We start from the raw sequence: 17,157 nt of genomic DNA, 5'->3' as shown, positions 1-17,157 counted from the left end.
ACCAACTATCCTAAGAAAAACAGTATCAATATCTAACAATGTGTCAGGTTCAAGGACTTGGTTATAACCTCACATGCAATTAACTCTGAGCATTTTAAGGAATTATGGCCCTTCAGTTTTGTCAGCAGTGGCTTGTGCTAGGTGGGACTTCAAATGGACCTGAGCTCTGTGGCCACCAGCTCCTGAATCTCAGTTGACAGACAGGATCACTTGGTTCTGCAGAGATAACTGTGTTCAAATCCAACTGCAACAACACATACTGCTAGTTTAAGTCATCCATTAATCCCCCCAAAAAGGGCATACTAAAGGTACAATACACACACACCCACCTTATTTTCAGCTACCATAAATTGGCACAAGATAAAATGATTCACTGGGTTAATGAATTTTTCATTTTTAATCACAACTGTGCAGGCACTGGTATGTATCAATAATAGAAAAATTAAAAGGTTAAAAACAATGTACACTTTAGCACAGCAGGCAACATTTGAATAGAAGCACATAATTTTAATTTGCTTTGAAGTTTAAAGCAATCCAAACAAAAAGTTAACTATATAAATACAGAGTAAATGCACAGTTTACAGCCAACTACATGTATGCAAGAATAATAGCAAACCTCACAAGTACTGAAGTATTCTCAATCTGTCATCTGTGAGTGTTTAGCTATGACTCTGAGGGCATAGTTATGTTCACATATGCAGGGTAAGCAGACTCTTAAATAGCAGAACTGAAAAAACTTACATAATTCAGTTTTAACAGACAAAGTTGAAAAAAGTAGTACATTTACCTAGGCACACTTCAGCATTCAGCTTGTTTTCCAAATCTGAACAGTTTAAACAGGAAGCAACATTTATAAAGGCTCTCCACTCTTGTCTCTGGAAGCATTCTTTTACAACGCTGCAGTCTGAGGAATGTTGCAGATGTGTAAGAAAAACAGACTAGCAGAAACTGTCATTGACAAACCAACGACCCGCTGTCATTAACACCTCAGTCAGCAAGGGAAGATGCGGAGTGCGTTATGTAAACAAAGATAGGGGCAGCGTTAATGGGTAAGTGGACAGGCGACGTCTCAGTTACAACTACAGCCACCAAAAAATTCCATAGCTCCCTCCTGTGAGCCCACTTCCAAGCGGGCGGAGCAGAAGCGGGCCGGCCCCAGCGGATGTCGCCGTGCAGCACTCACTGCCCGTTCGCACACAGCACTGCAGGGCCGGGGAGATCGGGGCCGGCATTCCCGACTTTTCCACGGCTGTTCCTGCCGTGACTCCCGCGGGGGGCGCGCCGCCTACCGGCCCCGGCTCTGAGCACAGCCAGGGAATGAGGAATTCATCCCTTGGAGCTCTTCACACATCCTTTCCTCTAGCACACACAAGTGGGACATCAATACATGACATCCAAATGCAAACCACGACGACCAAGTTTAAATGCACTGTTTTCAGCTCTGTAGTTGAAGACTTTATTGAATGAAGCATCTTGTTATTCCTCTTGAGTTTTTGTAATAAATATCAAGAAAACTATATAAATAATTTAAAGATCTTTGGGAAATATATCAGAGGTAATTTTGTGGGTACTTGTAGTTTTAAAATAATGAAAAATCCCAAGAAATTTGGGGGTTATGTTTGGTTATGACCCCTGAAGTTTAAAACAAAGCTGGAACACCCTTTAAAGAAGTGGAGTAATAAGCTGATTGTCTGCTTTTAGCTGTTATCTCCCATATTCAACTGTACTTGTTAAACTGTCCTTCTTATCAACTCCAGGGGCTCTGCTCTTACCCAGAGAAGGCACACACAGAGTACACAGGGAATACCCAGGAATGGGAGACAAACACAGAACCAAGGGACAATGTATCCAAACAGAAATTCTCGTGAATTCTAGGCTACTCCAAGTGTTCACTGTATTCATGAACTCCAAAGCTGAGTATGGCCTTTGCCAATGTAGGTTTTGGCTATGACTGAGTAATCTAGACAACATGAAGAGTGACCCACTTTCTACATCACAAAAGTTACAGTAAGTCACTATTCCAGCATTTATTTATCTGAACAAAAGCATCACATCAAGTCTTAGGTCAGCCATAAATACTCCAGTCTTTTCCTAGAGAGATCACTAGAAAAAGCCCACTTTAAAACACATTTAAGCACTCCTTTCACTTTGAGACAATCAAGTTCACCATGGTCACTCAGACCATGCTATGTCTTTAAAAAGGGAACATTTTCCAAGCAGGGAGTCAATACAGCACTGCAAGGTCGATGTACTTACTGTGGATGGCCTTTAGCAGCTGAGCAAATTAATACAGAGAATTACATGAAATACTCAAACACTTTGACACTGCATGGAGAACATGACATGGGTCAAAATAAAGGAAAGCAAATGAGAAAAACCCAGACTGATTGTTCTGCAAGCTTTGAGGTTTTACATGGAGCCTACAGAACCACTGCCACAGAGATGCTATGGATTACAGCATGAACTCCTGAACAGCTTACACAGAAATCAAACCACCTGCTTTGTTTAAAACCAAACTCCATGTTTCAAACACGGTTTGATTCCAGATAATCAGTAAGAGGAAGAAAAGTCCTAAGCCCTAAGAAGGCCGCAAAGTGCATAAGAAGTCATTCTTAAAATAAAGCCATTGCACATGATGCACAGTTCAAGTGTACTGAAGTACCACACTGGAAGAGCTGAGAGCACAGTTCTGTCCATGCCAGTGTAGCAGCATTTATAGGAGAAAGCTATTGACCCCAATTTATAAGTGATCATCTTCCTCATAAGGATAATGGATGCAGACTGAGAAGGTATCTATCTGGAAAGCTGTAAAAATTCCTGTAACATTAAACTGCTTGACACTCCAGTTGTATGACTTTGGAAAATTCTGTAATTTATGACAGAATAAACCAGCTAAGCCTCACTGCTGAATGCAAGGCATTATTTTGCAGTTGGCTTACAGAACAATACCAATTCCTGAATAATCAGAAAATGTGGAGGACAAGGTTATAGCTCATCTACTGAGCTCAAGCTGACAGAAGTGATACAGCAATTATCAGGGGGAATGCTTTCAAGAAAATATAATTTACAATTTCTTCATCCTTCATCACAGAGCCTGTCTGCACTGACAAGATCTATCACAACTTCAACTGGTTTCAGCTTTCTGGTCACCCTAGCCATCATGGTGATACGTGTTCTCCCTCAGTATTCCCATATAAATACTGGTAATCCAAGGCAGGATTTGCCAGATACTGAAGGGTAATACAGTTTGTGCTTTTGCAGCATGAAACTGAGTGAATCCTGACTTCACAAATGGGAGGCTGGACTAGCTGAGATTTCTCATCACATTTCAAATCCTTAAAAAGCTATAAAGTAGCATTCAGCAACTACTTCCTTAGCTGTGTGAGTGACCTGAACAGGTTGGCAAGGAAAACTGATGATACAAGACAATGTTTCATAGGCCTCTTTCACTTAAGAAAAGTTCCAGAAAAGAGAAAGGATGATGCAGCAGGACCAGAAGTCCACATACACCAACATTAACAGACTGATAACCTGAAGAGTTTAAGAATCAGACCCTCTCACTAACCTACAACACTGCTCAAAAGTCAAGGAAAAAAAAAGAACAATCGAAACGCTACAACAGGTATCACCTTTTGTAGCGAAAAAATAACTGTTCTAGGTCCCTGCACCATATTTTGTCTTGAGGTAGCAACATGGAAACTTTACACACTTACCACTACCTCAGTCTCTATAAATCTTCAGAGCAACTAAGTGGAAGTTTCAGGTATAGAAAGCTATAAAAGTACTGTCTTGCCCATTCCTCCAACAGGTTACTATGCAGTACAACAGAACAAAAATGATATAGTTGAGAGCAATCACTAAGAGAAGGTAATAGGACTGCCCAGGGACATATTTCATGTCCCCTCCCTCACCCATTGGGTCTCTGAAGATGACTCAATGGCTTTGTCTAGATTAACAGATGAAAAGAAAATGATTCTGAATTAAGAGATGTATGAAGGCATTCCCTAAGGGGCAGTTCCCATTTGTCACACTGACATGAGACCACACAATAAAGGCAGCAAAATTATTCAGAGTTGCCCACAATCAACCTTCTGTTTTGTCCACAGCTGCTCGTTCCTGATCCAACATTCCTTTTTCCCACCACATTGGCATTGACATTCAGTGGTCCACTCCAGTCTTTCCATCTTCCACCTTCTTCCACCTTGTCACACTGCTATCCATCAAGTAAGTAGACTACAACTTCATAGGTGGACATCATGATAGCCGTGTTTGGAATCTGTCTGATCAGGTGTGTGGTTAAACCTCGGTAAAGGGAGCCATACCCTTCCTCTCGCACAAGCAAAGAGAGTGTCTGGAAGAAAGATCTGTATTTTGTTCCCTCTTCTCTTAGTCTTGTTCGTACAACCTCTGTACAAAGAAAACCAGTGGAAAAAAAAGAAAAATTGAGTGGTTACATTCGCCACTTTTCATTATTTTTCCCAGCACCCGATCAAGGATTTTTACACAAAAATACCTCTACCCAAGTTCTCAATCTCACAACTCCCCTTTAAAGAAAGGAGCAGAAAGAACAGAGTTGCAAACAAGTATGTGTAAGAAGAGAGAAAGTATTCAATATTTGACTAAAAAAGGCAAAGTGATTTGCTTAGCTACAATCCAGAAGAGGACTGTTGCTCAGGCTTACATTTTAGCTCAGAAGTTAACCTTAGCTCAGTACTCAATTTATTAATAAACAATGTACACACAACTACTTTGCAGGAAGATCGAGTGCAACTGACACACAAACTGGATAGCCTGTTTTCCTAGAAGGGGGGACAAGAACTTGCTGGCACATTATGGAAAACTGCTGAGTACATGGAAAGGTTCCAACTGAAAGTACCTCTTTGAGTACCTTGGGCCATACCCTGGCAAATCCCTTGGCAAAATAAACATTGCCCAAGAAAAGGTCATGCTGGATATCCACTATCAAGCACTTCCATTTCTGAATACTATACTCAGGTTTACCTGCTAGAGCTGGTATTTAGACAGAAAAATATTTCTTGAGCAAGTAAACCAAAGTGGGCTACAAATCTCACTGAGAAGACTCCCTTTGATGGAGCTGACTCAGGGCCTCAGCTGCACACGTCCCACTTACCATGGGGATATGCTATTGATGTTGCACACGTTTTGGAAGTGGCAGCAGCCATCATCATGCGAACAAAGTCCGATGCTTCTTTTGCTGATTCATCCTCATTGTCCATGGTAGAAGCAGTCTTATACTCCAGTAATCTTTTTTTAATACTCTCATAAATGACAAAGTGAATAACAGTCTCAGATATGCCAGCGTAGGACGCGGACATTCCCCGGTAAAAGCCTTTAAAGCCATCCAGGCGATAAACTTTGCGGACACACTCAAAAGCGCTCATTCGCTTTTCTCCACGATTCCTGAAAAGGGGAAAACAAGTCCAAATATCAACTGGTGCAACCAGCGAGACTGGAAAATAATTAAGAGGCTTGTAGTGATGAGAAGACAAGAAATACCCAACACTGATGGTGAGGGGCTCCAAGTCACTTGACAGTCTCAAAGGCCTTCAGCACTAAACACAGGTAAAGCATTACATGGAGTCCAAGCAAAACTTCACACAGTGACTAAAGAAAAAGTACCACAGAAATGTTGAGCAGCTTTAGGCCTCCCCAGCTCTGGTGCAATAAAGGACTAAACTGCTGGGAAACAGACTCCCAAATGGGCTATCCATGACAGCAACTCATGAGAAAAGTGACCATTTCCTTTTGCATAATGGATTTACCCTATCTGTTGCCTCAATAAAGAGCACAGCATTCAGTGGCTAAGAGTTGAAACAGCAGTCCTCAACATTACAGCTCTCAGCAAACAACTGGCACAGCAACCAGTCCAACACTGGCAGCTGTTATTTGACTGAACTAAGCCTCTGCTGATGTAATGGAAAATGCTCATTAGACATACCTGTTTCAAGCAGTATTTGGCAAATGAAGTTTTATTCCCATTTTGAGCTTGCTCACTGAATTGAGTTGTGCATACTGAAGTAGTTAGAATACTGTACACAACTATGCAAACCCATGACAACCTGCATGAGATGTGCCTCATTACAGCTGCAAGTGCAGGAACACGGATTCTGCCAGCAGAGGTCTGAGTGAGCAAGTCACAGAATAAAACAGCAGATAACTCATATGGACACATCATATGGCATCATACCAGTCTCTCCCTATAGGTTTAAATAGATGGGAATAAAGAGGTCTGTCTTCCTATCTGCATAAAATTCTACTTTCATTAGAAGTTTCATAATAAACTATTTCTGTAGTCAATTCTGTAGTAATTCCAAACAATCTACTGACTACCCCACGTTAGGACAATCACTGTTTCTATCATGAAAGAGGTCCTTCCCTTTTTATAGGCTAGAACTCAATGTATGGAAAAAAAAAAAAAAAACAGCCATGACAAAAAAACCCCTGAGAACGTATAATGCCTTTTTCTAAACATTTGCTATAATACTGAATCCATATTTCAGGAATGTTTAGCTCAAGAGTTAAAGAGAAAGTATTACTGAATGAAAATGTAAGCATATGGTTGCTAGAGCATGATTTTAATAAAACTAATTAGTCTTGTAATTAATTCCAAATCTGCTGGTCAGTCTACTACAGTGCCTCAAGCATGTCTCAGAATGGACTAAAAAAGAGAAGTGACAGTATAATTTGTAGAGACCAGCATCAACTTTCCAGATCTGAAATGCTGAATGTTTAAGAATTCATTCTGTTTTGGAGTGGAGACTCACAACACTTGAGTACAATCCTGAATACAAGTATCACAGCAGTGAGGTTTCCCATTGTCACTTTACCTTGCATCAAGCTGCAATCGTGTCTTCACCAACCAAATGGGATTAGTTGTTGTGATTGCAGTAAAGCCTAAAAAACGTAAAAATAACAAAATTAGATGTGATAATATCACAAGAACAGCTGCATCTAAGTTCCAAATTCACACAGTAAGGTACAGTGGATGCAAAAAACTCGGACTATACTGATTATTCTGAAGTCCCCATTTTTCTGACATTTTGTGAATCCATACAGCCAATAAACACTTAGAATTTTAATTTTACAATAATATTGAGTAAGTTTGATTCTCAGGAAGAGATGCCCCATATAAAATAAGCCAAATTAAGTACAGTTTTCTGCCTATCTAATACCAACCCTGTTTTGACACCACAGAACAGCAATGCCAACTAGACAAGTATCAGCCAATTGGGCAGAAAAGCCAGTAAGAATGCATTGCAGAGACAGCAATAGCAATTTGAGATGCTTTAAAACATTGCCTTACTTCACTTTGTTACCTGAAATACAATCCGAGTTTAAAAGCATGCAGACTGAATAAATGCTACTTTTGGTGCAGTTAAAATGCATTTATTAATGTAAATTAAAAGACCTTTTAATACTGAACTATAAAGAGCAGTTATATTTGAGTGCTAATCTTTTATTTAGTATTCAAAGCAGAGATTGTTGGCTGGCCTTGGAATACTTTTATAAGCATATGAGTGTTTAAATTGTTAAAGTAAATACTATGACTTCTAACTATTCAGACAGACAGCCACTACTCAGGCTTGCATAAGGGCTGAGGGTTAAAGCTTTGATTTTTCAGTCCACTAAAGAAAACAGAAGAAAAAAAAGAAAAAAAGAAACAAAAAAAGAAAAAAGGAAAAAAGAAAAAAAAGAAGTAAGAATCACTCTTACTTCTGTACAACTGTGGTGAAAGAGAGAGAAAGCAGAGTGAAAGGTAGCTCTGAAAAAAAAAAATTAAAAAATCATCTCAAGCTGTAATACCACACATGCACCATCAATGAGGTGTCATGTCTGCAGGAGAGAACAGGAAAAGGGAAAAGCTGGAACATGGCCAGGCAAGAGATGATAAATTTAGACACTTGCTCTCTAAGTGACACACATGGCTGGTATAAAACTACAAAGACACACTGCCCTCCTGCAAGGGGATGGACGGGGTGTGTGGGGAAGGACAGGGTTACCTTGTTCAGTGCATGGCTGGGGCACAGGACTTATCCAGCAACAGGCTATTGATAAGCTCATTTATCAGATCACTAACAGCTCACAGAAACTGATTTAGCAGAACTGGTTGCATACATGCTACTCCTGTTCAATCACAGTCTACATTTACATTGCACACAAAGGTCTGCAATACTCAGAAATGCCAGGGGATCTTAACTGTTCTAAGGTCTGTGCCCACCTCCAAAGCTTAAACAAGTCATTATGGTTTTCGGGTCAAGTTCTAAAAACAAATTATCAGATTTGGCAGTGAGTAAGATTGAGCTGATTTTCTACACCAAAAGAATAAAAACAGATTGGAGGCTTCTGTTCAATTTTCTGATTAAACAAATTTTTAAACTGACTCAAACTTCTTAACTAAGCAACTGTGACAGATAATAAAGGTTTGGAGTTGGCTTTCTTTTTTTTTCTGATTTTCTGATTCACTACTAATTTTTCCTACATCTCAGTACTTATATAACCACCATATGATGGAGTGAAATCCTAACAAGCCAAGAGTTTTGTATTGCTATTTCATGCAGGTAAACAATGATGTAAAAGCTCAAAGCACTGGGGAATTACTCTGCCATAACAAGGCATGGGATGTTTTTAAAACCACATGTGCAAAACAGGCTCTGTAGCTCAAGTAGCCACAGCCTGTCTAACCTGTCACTTAATGTCACAGAAACTCCACTGATTCCAATAGCGTTTGAGCCTGAGTTCAACTACACTGAAAGGAAACTTCATTCTTGCATATTTTTATTTCTTTACACTGGCACTAATAAAGTTTTAAATTGGTTTGACTTCTGATCAGAATCTTTGTGGCATGAAGTGCACTAGGAAATGCACAGAACTGAACCAAGTCTTTGAAATAAGGTAGGGAAAAATCACTCACTTTCTCTACCAACATATCTTCTAGGAAAGACTTTGCTAAAAACCAAAATTAGTTCTTAAGTCTCTCCTAGTTGTTAATTACAAGTGAAGAGAGCCTTTTGCACTCCTATTTAAGTTGCACTTTTTTAAAATTTTGTAACTCAGACTGTAACACTCAGTCTTTCTCCTTCATATTCGACTCAAAATAAAAGTGTCTGCAAATTCTGAATCTGGAACAGGCAGTGCACAGGCTGAGTGACAGCAGTGCTTGTTTCCACTCTGCAGCAGCCTGATACTTCTAGGCTGGCTGTGAAGAGTATATTGGAAATTTCCAGTGGAAAGTGGTTGGCACTGGATGCAGCCCCTTCTCATAACTCATAACTGCATTCCTGGGGTTGCTCTACGCATTATTTAAACGCAGCACCTCCAACAGCAGGATCAGACACTCAGCAACATGGCCAATACTTTTCCTCATGACTGTCACAGGCCTAAGTTGACACTTCAAACTGAAGTTTTCAAATGAAAGGGCCTTCAATAATTCAGGTTTCAAGATGAGATGACAGCAGGTCAATTCTTACAGCTAATGTAGCAAGTGCAGTTAGCAAAGAAGAAAAATAAATTAAGAATTGAGAGTTGCTGACACCAAGGAAAGCCCTCCAAAACATAAAAGATACCATTTGGGATCCTTGAGAAGATAAACTTAGATTTTTAAATACAGAAAATATGTAGCAAAAATATTTGGTAAAATAAACTTTGGGGGTTTTCAACAACTGCCATGAAGCTCCATCAATTGTTTCTTTTTTTCTTTTTAAAAGCCTCAAAGATATTTCTAATACTGCACAACGCCTATCAATGTGTTGCACCCTCAAGAAAGATCCTAGATTAGTGACAAGTAGAGATAAATTTGGCAATACTACAAACTCCAGCAGTTTTATTTTATTGTATCCCCAGTTTCAGACAGAATTATCTCAATCTACTTTTTCAGCTATCCCAGCTACTGACAGGTAAGATCCCAGGTATTCCTATTATGCATCATATTTCAAAGGATAGGGTTGGTGCTTTTTAATCTATAGGCCAATGTAATTGATACAGACACATGTGAACATGGAATGATGAATTAAAATTTAAAAGTAGTAAAATAAAAACAAACAAAAAGAGTAAACAGAAAGAGACAGAAAGGATTATATACACATATTAAAAAAGAAAAAGAAAAGAGGTCTTTGAAATAAATGTGACAACAGAGAATATCAGCTGCAGCATTTTAAAGGCAGCTCTGGAACACTGGGAAAAAAAATCCCCCAAAATGCCTTGTTTAACCCAGAAGGGGCCTTCAGTTAGCCAGAGCTAAGTACTGTAGCAGCTCTCAGTGAAAGGTATTTCCTACCTTTCCCTGAAGGGCATAGAAAAAAAAAAATAAATCACTCTATACAGAGCTAAGGAAAAGTGATGTCTTTGCACAATGCACATCATCTGAGTTCAAGTTAGAAGTGTCTTCCCCTTAGGTTGTTTATTCAATAGATATGACAAACCCATGTGTGGTTCTTACACTAGAGGCTGCAAGAGACGCTCAGTTCAGTACTCACGAGGTTTAAGTTAGTCCATATTGCTGCAGGAAGTGACCTGCGGAGGGGGAGCATGAGATGACACGATCTCACTCTTTTCACGGGAGAAATGTACAGTAAATGCCTAAAATAGACACAGGCTTTTCTGTATCATAACAACAAGCAGTGACCTCATCAGACACAAGTGTACAAATCAAATCCCAGCGGAAGGATTTGTCAGTTATTGGGAAATCTAACTGTTTGCAGGTAAAAGTTTAGGAAAAAAAAAGAAAGAAAAATAATCAAAACAGGCCACAGATATTAAAATAGATGTGTAAAATGCACTGAGTACTGAAATTTCTGATCATTTGCAGCAGTTTAATTTTACACCTCCAAATACTTACCTATATAGCAAATTTACAAGTGAACCCTCCTCCTTCCCCACTCCCTTGAAAGTATTATTCACTAAAGCTAGCCTAGTCTTGGGACAGAAAAGATGCCTTATGAAATCCAACTCTCCAAGACCAGTGAACTAAATATGCATTTTATTTGGTATGAATTAGCTGTGTACATAGCACTAAAAACTTACAAAGTAATGAATGTCTAAGTAATGAAGTGGTGCCAATTGTTTTTAAATAAATAAATAGTAATTAAAAAAATGTCCATTTGGGTTGGCTTGCTAGTAAAGTTCTAGAAAAAACAGCAACAGCATACAAGGCAAAGTAGTTTTGCAGCAGATTTGCAACCATGTTGTCTGATTGAGGCTGTGAATCATTAAAAAAGCAAACAAGAAAGCCATACAAGAATCAAGTATCTCATTCAGTTCTCTACAGCTTTTCTTCTCTGTGGTGAGAGAGGCTGAGTGCAATGAGAAGGCAGAGTTTATAGTGATTCTGAGAACTTAGCCTAGCTAGGAAATATCCAGAAATCAATCTCTTCACACAAGCAAACACTCAGTGTTGTAGCAAGCTCAGATATATTCCCTGCCCTAGTTTGCAAAAAGAGAACCATGATATGCTGAGGAGTAAGCAAAAAGGATTGCTGAGTAGTTCTTCACATCAACACAGATATTTTAGGTATGAAGGGGATGTGCTTTATATGCTGGAAACTAGCACAGCAAGAAGACAGCATTCATTTCTGTTTGCATAAGGCATCAGTTACTAATATGTGAGATACTTCACTCTCCTTGGGATAAAACAAACTTAATAGAAGAACCTTAAAACCATAAATATATATTTTGAGAATGAAGAATCAGGCCTAAAACCAACCAACAAAAAAATTGCTTAAAATACTATACCTCAGCTTTTCACTCCCAAAGACACCATGTGCATAAAACAATCCTTATTTAACAGTGACAGTCTAGCCTGAGACATGTATTAGCACTATACAAATAAACAGAATTTAAAGTTGACTGAAGTTCACTATTTTCATAAAACAATGTTACATTTGGTTTTTTTAATGTATTTTTGCATCATTACTGTGTTTTGCAACCTACAGGAAAAGCTTTATAAGTGCAATCCCACTTCATGGTAATTAGGTATTAGACTTTACAAAAAGGAAAGGTCATATCCAAAAAAACATCAACCCACCAAAAAACCACCAACAAAACAACAACCCTTATTTAAGAGTGAATTACTCAATTCCTTACTGAAACCAATGGCAGCTGAAAAAGAAAAACACCAATACTGATCATTTTTTGCTAATTTGGAAAGATTTATCCACCTTGCCAGTTTTGAAATCTTAGGTTACAAAGTAAATATTGCAATGATCTTCTGTATTAACCTGTCAACCAAATACAAGCTCACATTTGATCTTGTCCCTGTTATTTTGCCGTTTCTTTAAGGTGATTTGCATCATACAGCAATACAAACCTTGCAGGTAAAACTGTTAATAGCTGGTTTAAGTGCATTTTCTGAAATATATTAGAATTACAAAAACAAGGTTAGCACATTCCCAAGAAAGCACTGTTAATTTTAAATCCAGAGTCCTTTTCATATATCAGAATAATACCAGAACAGAGAACTGAAATGCTGTTTGTCAAAGAACTTGAGAATTTCTGTACTGGACAGTGCCAAGACCTATGGTGTGAGCCTGCACTGAGCATTCTGGTTCACTGACTGAGGTTTAGAAATACAACTGCAGAACCTGGGAAGTATGAGAAGGTTAACAGCCCCAAGAGCTGCTCAATGTTAAAACTCGTATGCAAAAGTCAAAAAAGGCAAACAGCAATTAAGGGTCAAATCCATTTCCCCAGTCTCCTGCAGCTGTATGGACAAAGGCACAACACCAACCTTCTGGAAGGGAAGTGGCTACAGAGCTCCACAACAAACTACAGCCTGAGGCTGCAAACACTCAGGAAAAGGCACTACCACACATCTCCATAAATGTGCTTTACTGAATGAGGACAGGAACTTCCAAAGATGAGAAACATTCAATCTTCACTTGTCTGCAGCACTACACGACATGCACAAGTTAATCTTCAATTGAGGACAGACTTGTTTGTATTGCCCACACTTCCCCTGCCCCCAAAATAAGGGCATGATTTATTCCCTTGACAAGGACCTGAAGACTCCTCATCTTCCTTGATGCAATTAACTGATTAAGATGAACTCTTCATTAAATCCCCTCCCATCCCATTTCCCTCTGCTGTTCACCTACAAACAAAACCACTCACTTCTAGATGATGAAAAAACCAAACACTGCATCGTCCTTGTCTGACCTGGGCAAAATAAAAGAGCTCTTCTTACACCTTAAAGATTAAAAACTGTCACAGCATTTCATGTGTCAGAGATGAACGTTAGTGTCATTTATGTATAAAGCTAATGTCACTTATATTTTATGTTATATAAAATCTTTATGTATCAGATTATTAGTGAGCATTAAATAGAAAACTAATCCTATTCCTTATTCTGACATTACGCCTTTATCAGTCCATTCCACATCGCTGGTACTCACATTCTGCAGACTGGTTGCAAAATTTGACAGGATTTAAACTTCAACAATTAAATTGTCAGAATTCATCTCTGAAGTGCCCACGGACTCAAAAAAAACTAAACTTTTTTTTTTGTCCAGGAAAAGCACAGGCAACAATATATAAAGTGTTGCCAACCCAAGTTTTGATTTTCCCAGCACAAGTCCATGACCATAACTCAGCTCAGTTGCCTTTAACTCCCCCTTGTTAATGATCCCAAAGCACAGAATATATAAATCAAGCAACCAATATTTGTAGCTACTAAAATACACCAAAGTTACATTGCAGATATAAAATAAGAATTATTTCTACAGAGATGAAAATACATAAAAACTATGAAAAATCTGCTCTTCTCTGACTCTTTAGTGGTAGAGCAAACTTTTCATAGACTGGTATATGAAAAAAGGAGGGGTGTGTTACATATAATTTACACAAATAACTGCAGGCACATTTCTGAAAAACAAAAGTCAAACATACAAAGCTGTAGCAGAAAGTGGTAGTAAAAAACTGATTAGGAAGAATTAAACTAGAAGTCAGTACAAACGCTGTTTATCACTTACAGAGCAACAAGTTACTATTTTGAAAGGTTACATGTTTCATTTCACAAATTCACAACTGAAAAAGAAGGCATGCAGGTTTTCTAGAGAAAGCTGGTCGCACAGGCTGTTTATCACTTAGTGCAATTTCATGCATATGTTCTCCAGAGAGCCTGTTTAATGAGAGGCCAAGGCAGATAATTGCTAAAAAGACATCATTCAATTACTAAGTATGTTCTGTTTTGTTGGGGTTTTTTTTTTCATATTTATTGTCACCTCTCATTTGCAGATATGACTGTAGGATGAAGCTAAAAAGTTACAGATCCTTACCTGCCACACCAGCTGAAATCATGTGTACCTGGGTAGAATCTGGATTGAAAATATTGTTCAACTTTTCCTTGCAGTTTGAGTAAGCAGCAAAATATATTGCTCTAAAATTAGAACAAAATCAAAGTTACATTATGTTTTACATTTCAAAATCCTCAACAAGCAGTGCCATTAACTTCACTGACTGAAGATTATCTTGGGCTAAAACTTCCTTTCTCAGTAAAGAGCTACTCAAGGATTAACTCTTGCAAAGCAGTGGGACTATTCTCAGAGTAGAAATGAAATATCTAAACCTGACACTTGAAATTTTTTCCACACAATGGCTCCAATTACCAGTTAGAGGGGAAGGAGACAGTTTGAAATATGGCAGTGATTTTTATGACACTAGGAAGTTCAGCCAGGGAAGAAAAACACTGAAGAAACTTTGAGTATTCTTGAACATTAGCAACAGAACAAACTTCTAAATGAACCTAAACTCATTTCAGCAGCAGGACAATTTGAAGAGAACTAGCAAGTTTGTAGCTTCTCAAAAAAACCAAACAACATTGTTATCACTACAGCATTTAAGATTTAAATGTTGGTAAGTCGACATTATAAATATTTATACTTTAAATGCTAGAACAGCTGTGATTCACATTTTGTTTCCAGAGCTCTGTATTTATAATAGACACTGATTTTTATCTCTGACTACACCATGGAAAATGTTGTAAACCACACAAGTCTGTGAGCTGGCATCTAAACAAAGCTGGACAAAGTCAGCATCCCAATTCAACATATTATGAAAAATGGTTGTTTTCACTGATTAAAGCTAAAAAACTTATTTTAAGCACATATAAACATCACATTTCAGGTTGTAACTCAATTGTTTTAAACCTACAGGCACCCCTCTGCAAGAGAAAAAAATGAAGGTGCCACTTTTCCCAAGCAGAACATTAACCTCATTAGCTGTGCAAACATGTTTTTCTTTATTACAAAGAAGATAAAGTGCTTGCTTTATGGGTGTAATTTCTAAAATGGAACCTGAACTCAGTTAAGTACACGGGATGTGTTATGAAATATGTTTTTCTGCAGCTTATTTAAACAAAGAGCTGATGTTAAATCCACTTAGCTAATGCTTAATTGAAATGAAGTACTGGTTGAAGACAGAATCAGCCAGAGGGAAATGAAGATGTGCTAATAAATAAGGTTTACACACTACATCAAGTGGACATTTTTGGTGTGGTGGATGGGAGGCAGCAAGCTAAGTATTTCACCTAGGGGAAGAACCAAAGAGAAACAGAAGATTTAACATAAAATTAACTGAAAAGATTTTTCTTTTCAACTGAGGATATTCTTCATGGAGGACAGTCACATATGCAATGGATCCCATTCCTAGGTAAAAACTGCTATTAAAGTGATATCAATATTGAAGATTTGATAGAACAGACTGGTCCACTGTACAAAAGTACAGGCTCTCCAGACTAGGAAGTGCTGATACCCCATAAGTGTCACAAACAAAAATGCTATTGGGTTTACTTCAGCTCTTCCAAAGAGGTTAGTAATCAGAACACACCTCTGATATCCCTAAATCGTTAAAAAATTTGCTAAGATAAAGATAATCTAATGCCTTAAGTTTTTTTCTTATTTATGGAGAGGATCTAAGGAACATTATTACCTCATCAAATCCAAAGTTCAGTGTATAATATTTTTCAGAAACATACAAATACCTCAAAACAGAAAAGTTAAGATACTCTCCAACTGAGTGTGCAGGAGACAGGAATGTTTTCTCTTCAAACAAAAAATAAACAAACAAAAGGAGGGCACTAAGTCAAGGAAAGAATAAAACCTTTGTAGTATATATTCCCTCTGCATAAAGGCTCTTCTCTTAAACAGAGAAGAAAAAAATATGAGCCAGGAAACAACTTCAAGTAGCCTTATCCAGGCCTAAGGAATATATTACTTTTACACAGCTTTGTTTCAATACTCTTGCCATGTATTCTCCTATTTTTGGACTGAACTTCAGCTAACAGTTCTACGTAAGGATAAGTTCAGACTCTGGCACTCTGTGCTCCTGTCTCTGCCTGCCAGCACCAGCTGAGGAGCTGTATTTGTATGAGGAGTATTTGTGCTGATGCAGAGCACCAGACAGCAACAACACCACTGCCAACTAGATCAGATTCACATCCTCAGCCCTGCACTGCCCCAGTACCCTTTGGAGCCCATTCCACTGAGGGATCTGTTTGCTCTGGGACAGCTGGTAAGTCTCTCATCCTACCCAGTGTCTCACCCTTTTTGAGGTTCCAGAACAGGCTTCTCCTGCAAGGGAGCACCAGTTGTGCTTCACCAGAACTGAGGAAGGAAGACACAGTGTTTTGAGGCTAGAATCACATAATTGCTTCCTGAAGATGATGGATTAACTGAAAGTAAGTCTACCTTTGTATCTTCCAAGACCCAACCTTGCAGTTTATATGTGCAATTCCTTAAGAATTTTTCTTTTTAAGTGGACAAAACTCTGCATAAGAGATAGCAAGCAACAGTAAATACTGTTACAATAGCACCATAGGATAGGAAATGCTAAGACAGCTGGAGCTCTGAAGTACATAAATGGCTCAATTCCTCAGGCTAACAAAGGCTACTTACTCCTAATTAAGTATTTACAACTGCAGATGCAAGACTTGTTTCAAATAAACATTAAAGCCTTTAATGTATTTCATTTATTGGGCATGTTTGTACTTACCTGGAAGGAGCAACACCAACTAAATTCGGACCCAGCCCTCTGAACAGAGAACGAGGGCCTTCATTTTGTAAGATCATCCTAGAAAACAAGAAGACAATACTGTAACACTCAGAGCAAAATTAAGGAATGCACTAACCACCAAAACTATGTCATGTG

At 38.4% G+C, this 17,157-nt stretch overlaps 1 protein-coding gene across 1 annotated transcript in view; it reads right to left on the bottom strand.

Annotated features, from left to right (window-relative positions):
- Positions 1–380: 380 nt before the first annotated feature.
- Positions 381–17,157, bottom strand: part of SLC25A36 (solute carrier family 25 member 36) — a 30,482-nt gene continuing 13,705 nt past the window's right edge. Inside the window, exons 3-7 of the mRNA XM_083868773.1 lie at positions 17,002–17,079; positions 14,289–14,389; positions 6,849–6,915; positions 5,132–5,421; positions 381–4,407 (exon numbers count right to left, since the gene is read on the bottom strand). Of these exons, the coding sequence (XP_083724899.1) occupies positions 4,214–4,407; positions 5,132–5,421; positions 6,849–6,915; positions 14,289–14,389; positions 17,002–17,079 (730 nt within the window). The 3' untranslated portion in view covers positions 381–4,213. The remainder of the gene's footprint in view (positions 4,408–5,131; positions 5,422–6,848; positions 6,916–14,288; positions 14,390–17,001; positions 17,080–17,157) is intronic.

Source organism: Zosterops lateralis, assembly GCF_965231275.1.
Source record: "Zosterops lateralis genome assembly, chromosome: 10".
Taxonomy (NCBI): domain Eukaryota; kingdom Metazoa; phylum Chordata; class Aves; order Passeriformes; family Zosteropidae; genus Zosterops; species Zosterops lateralis.
This window is presented reverse-complemented; position numbering and strand designations above follow the sequence as displayed.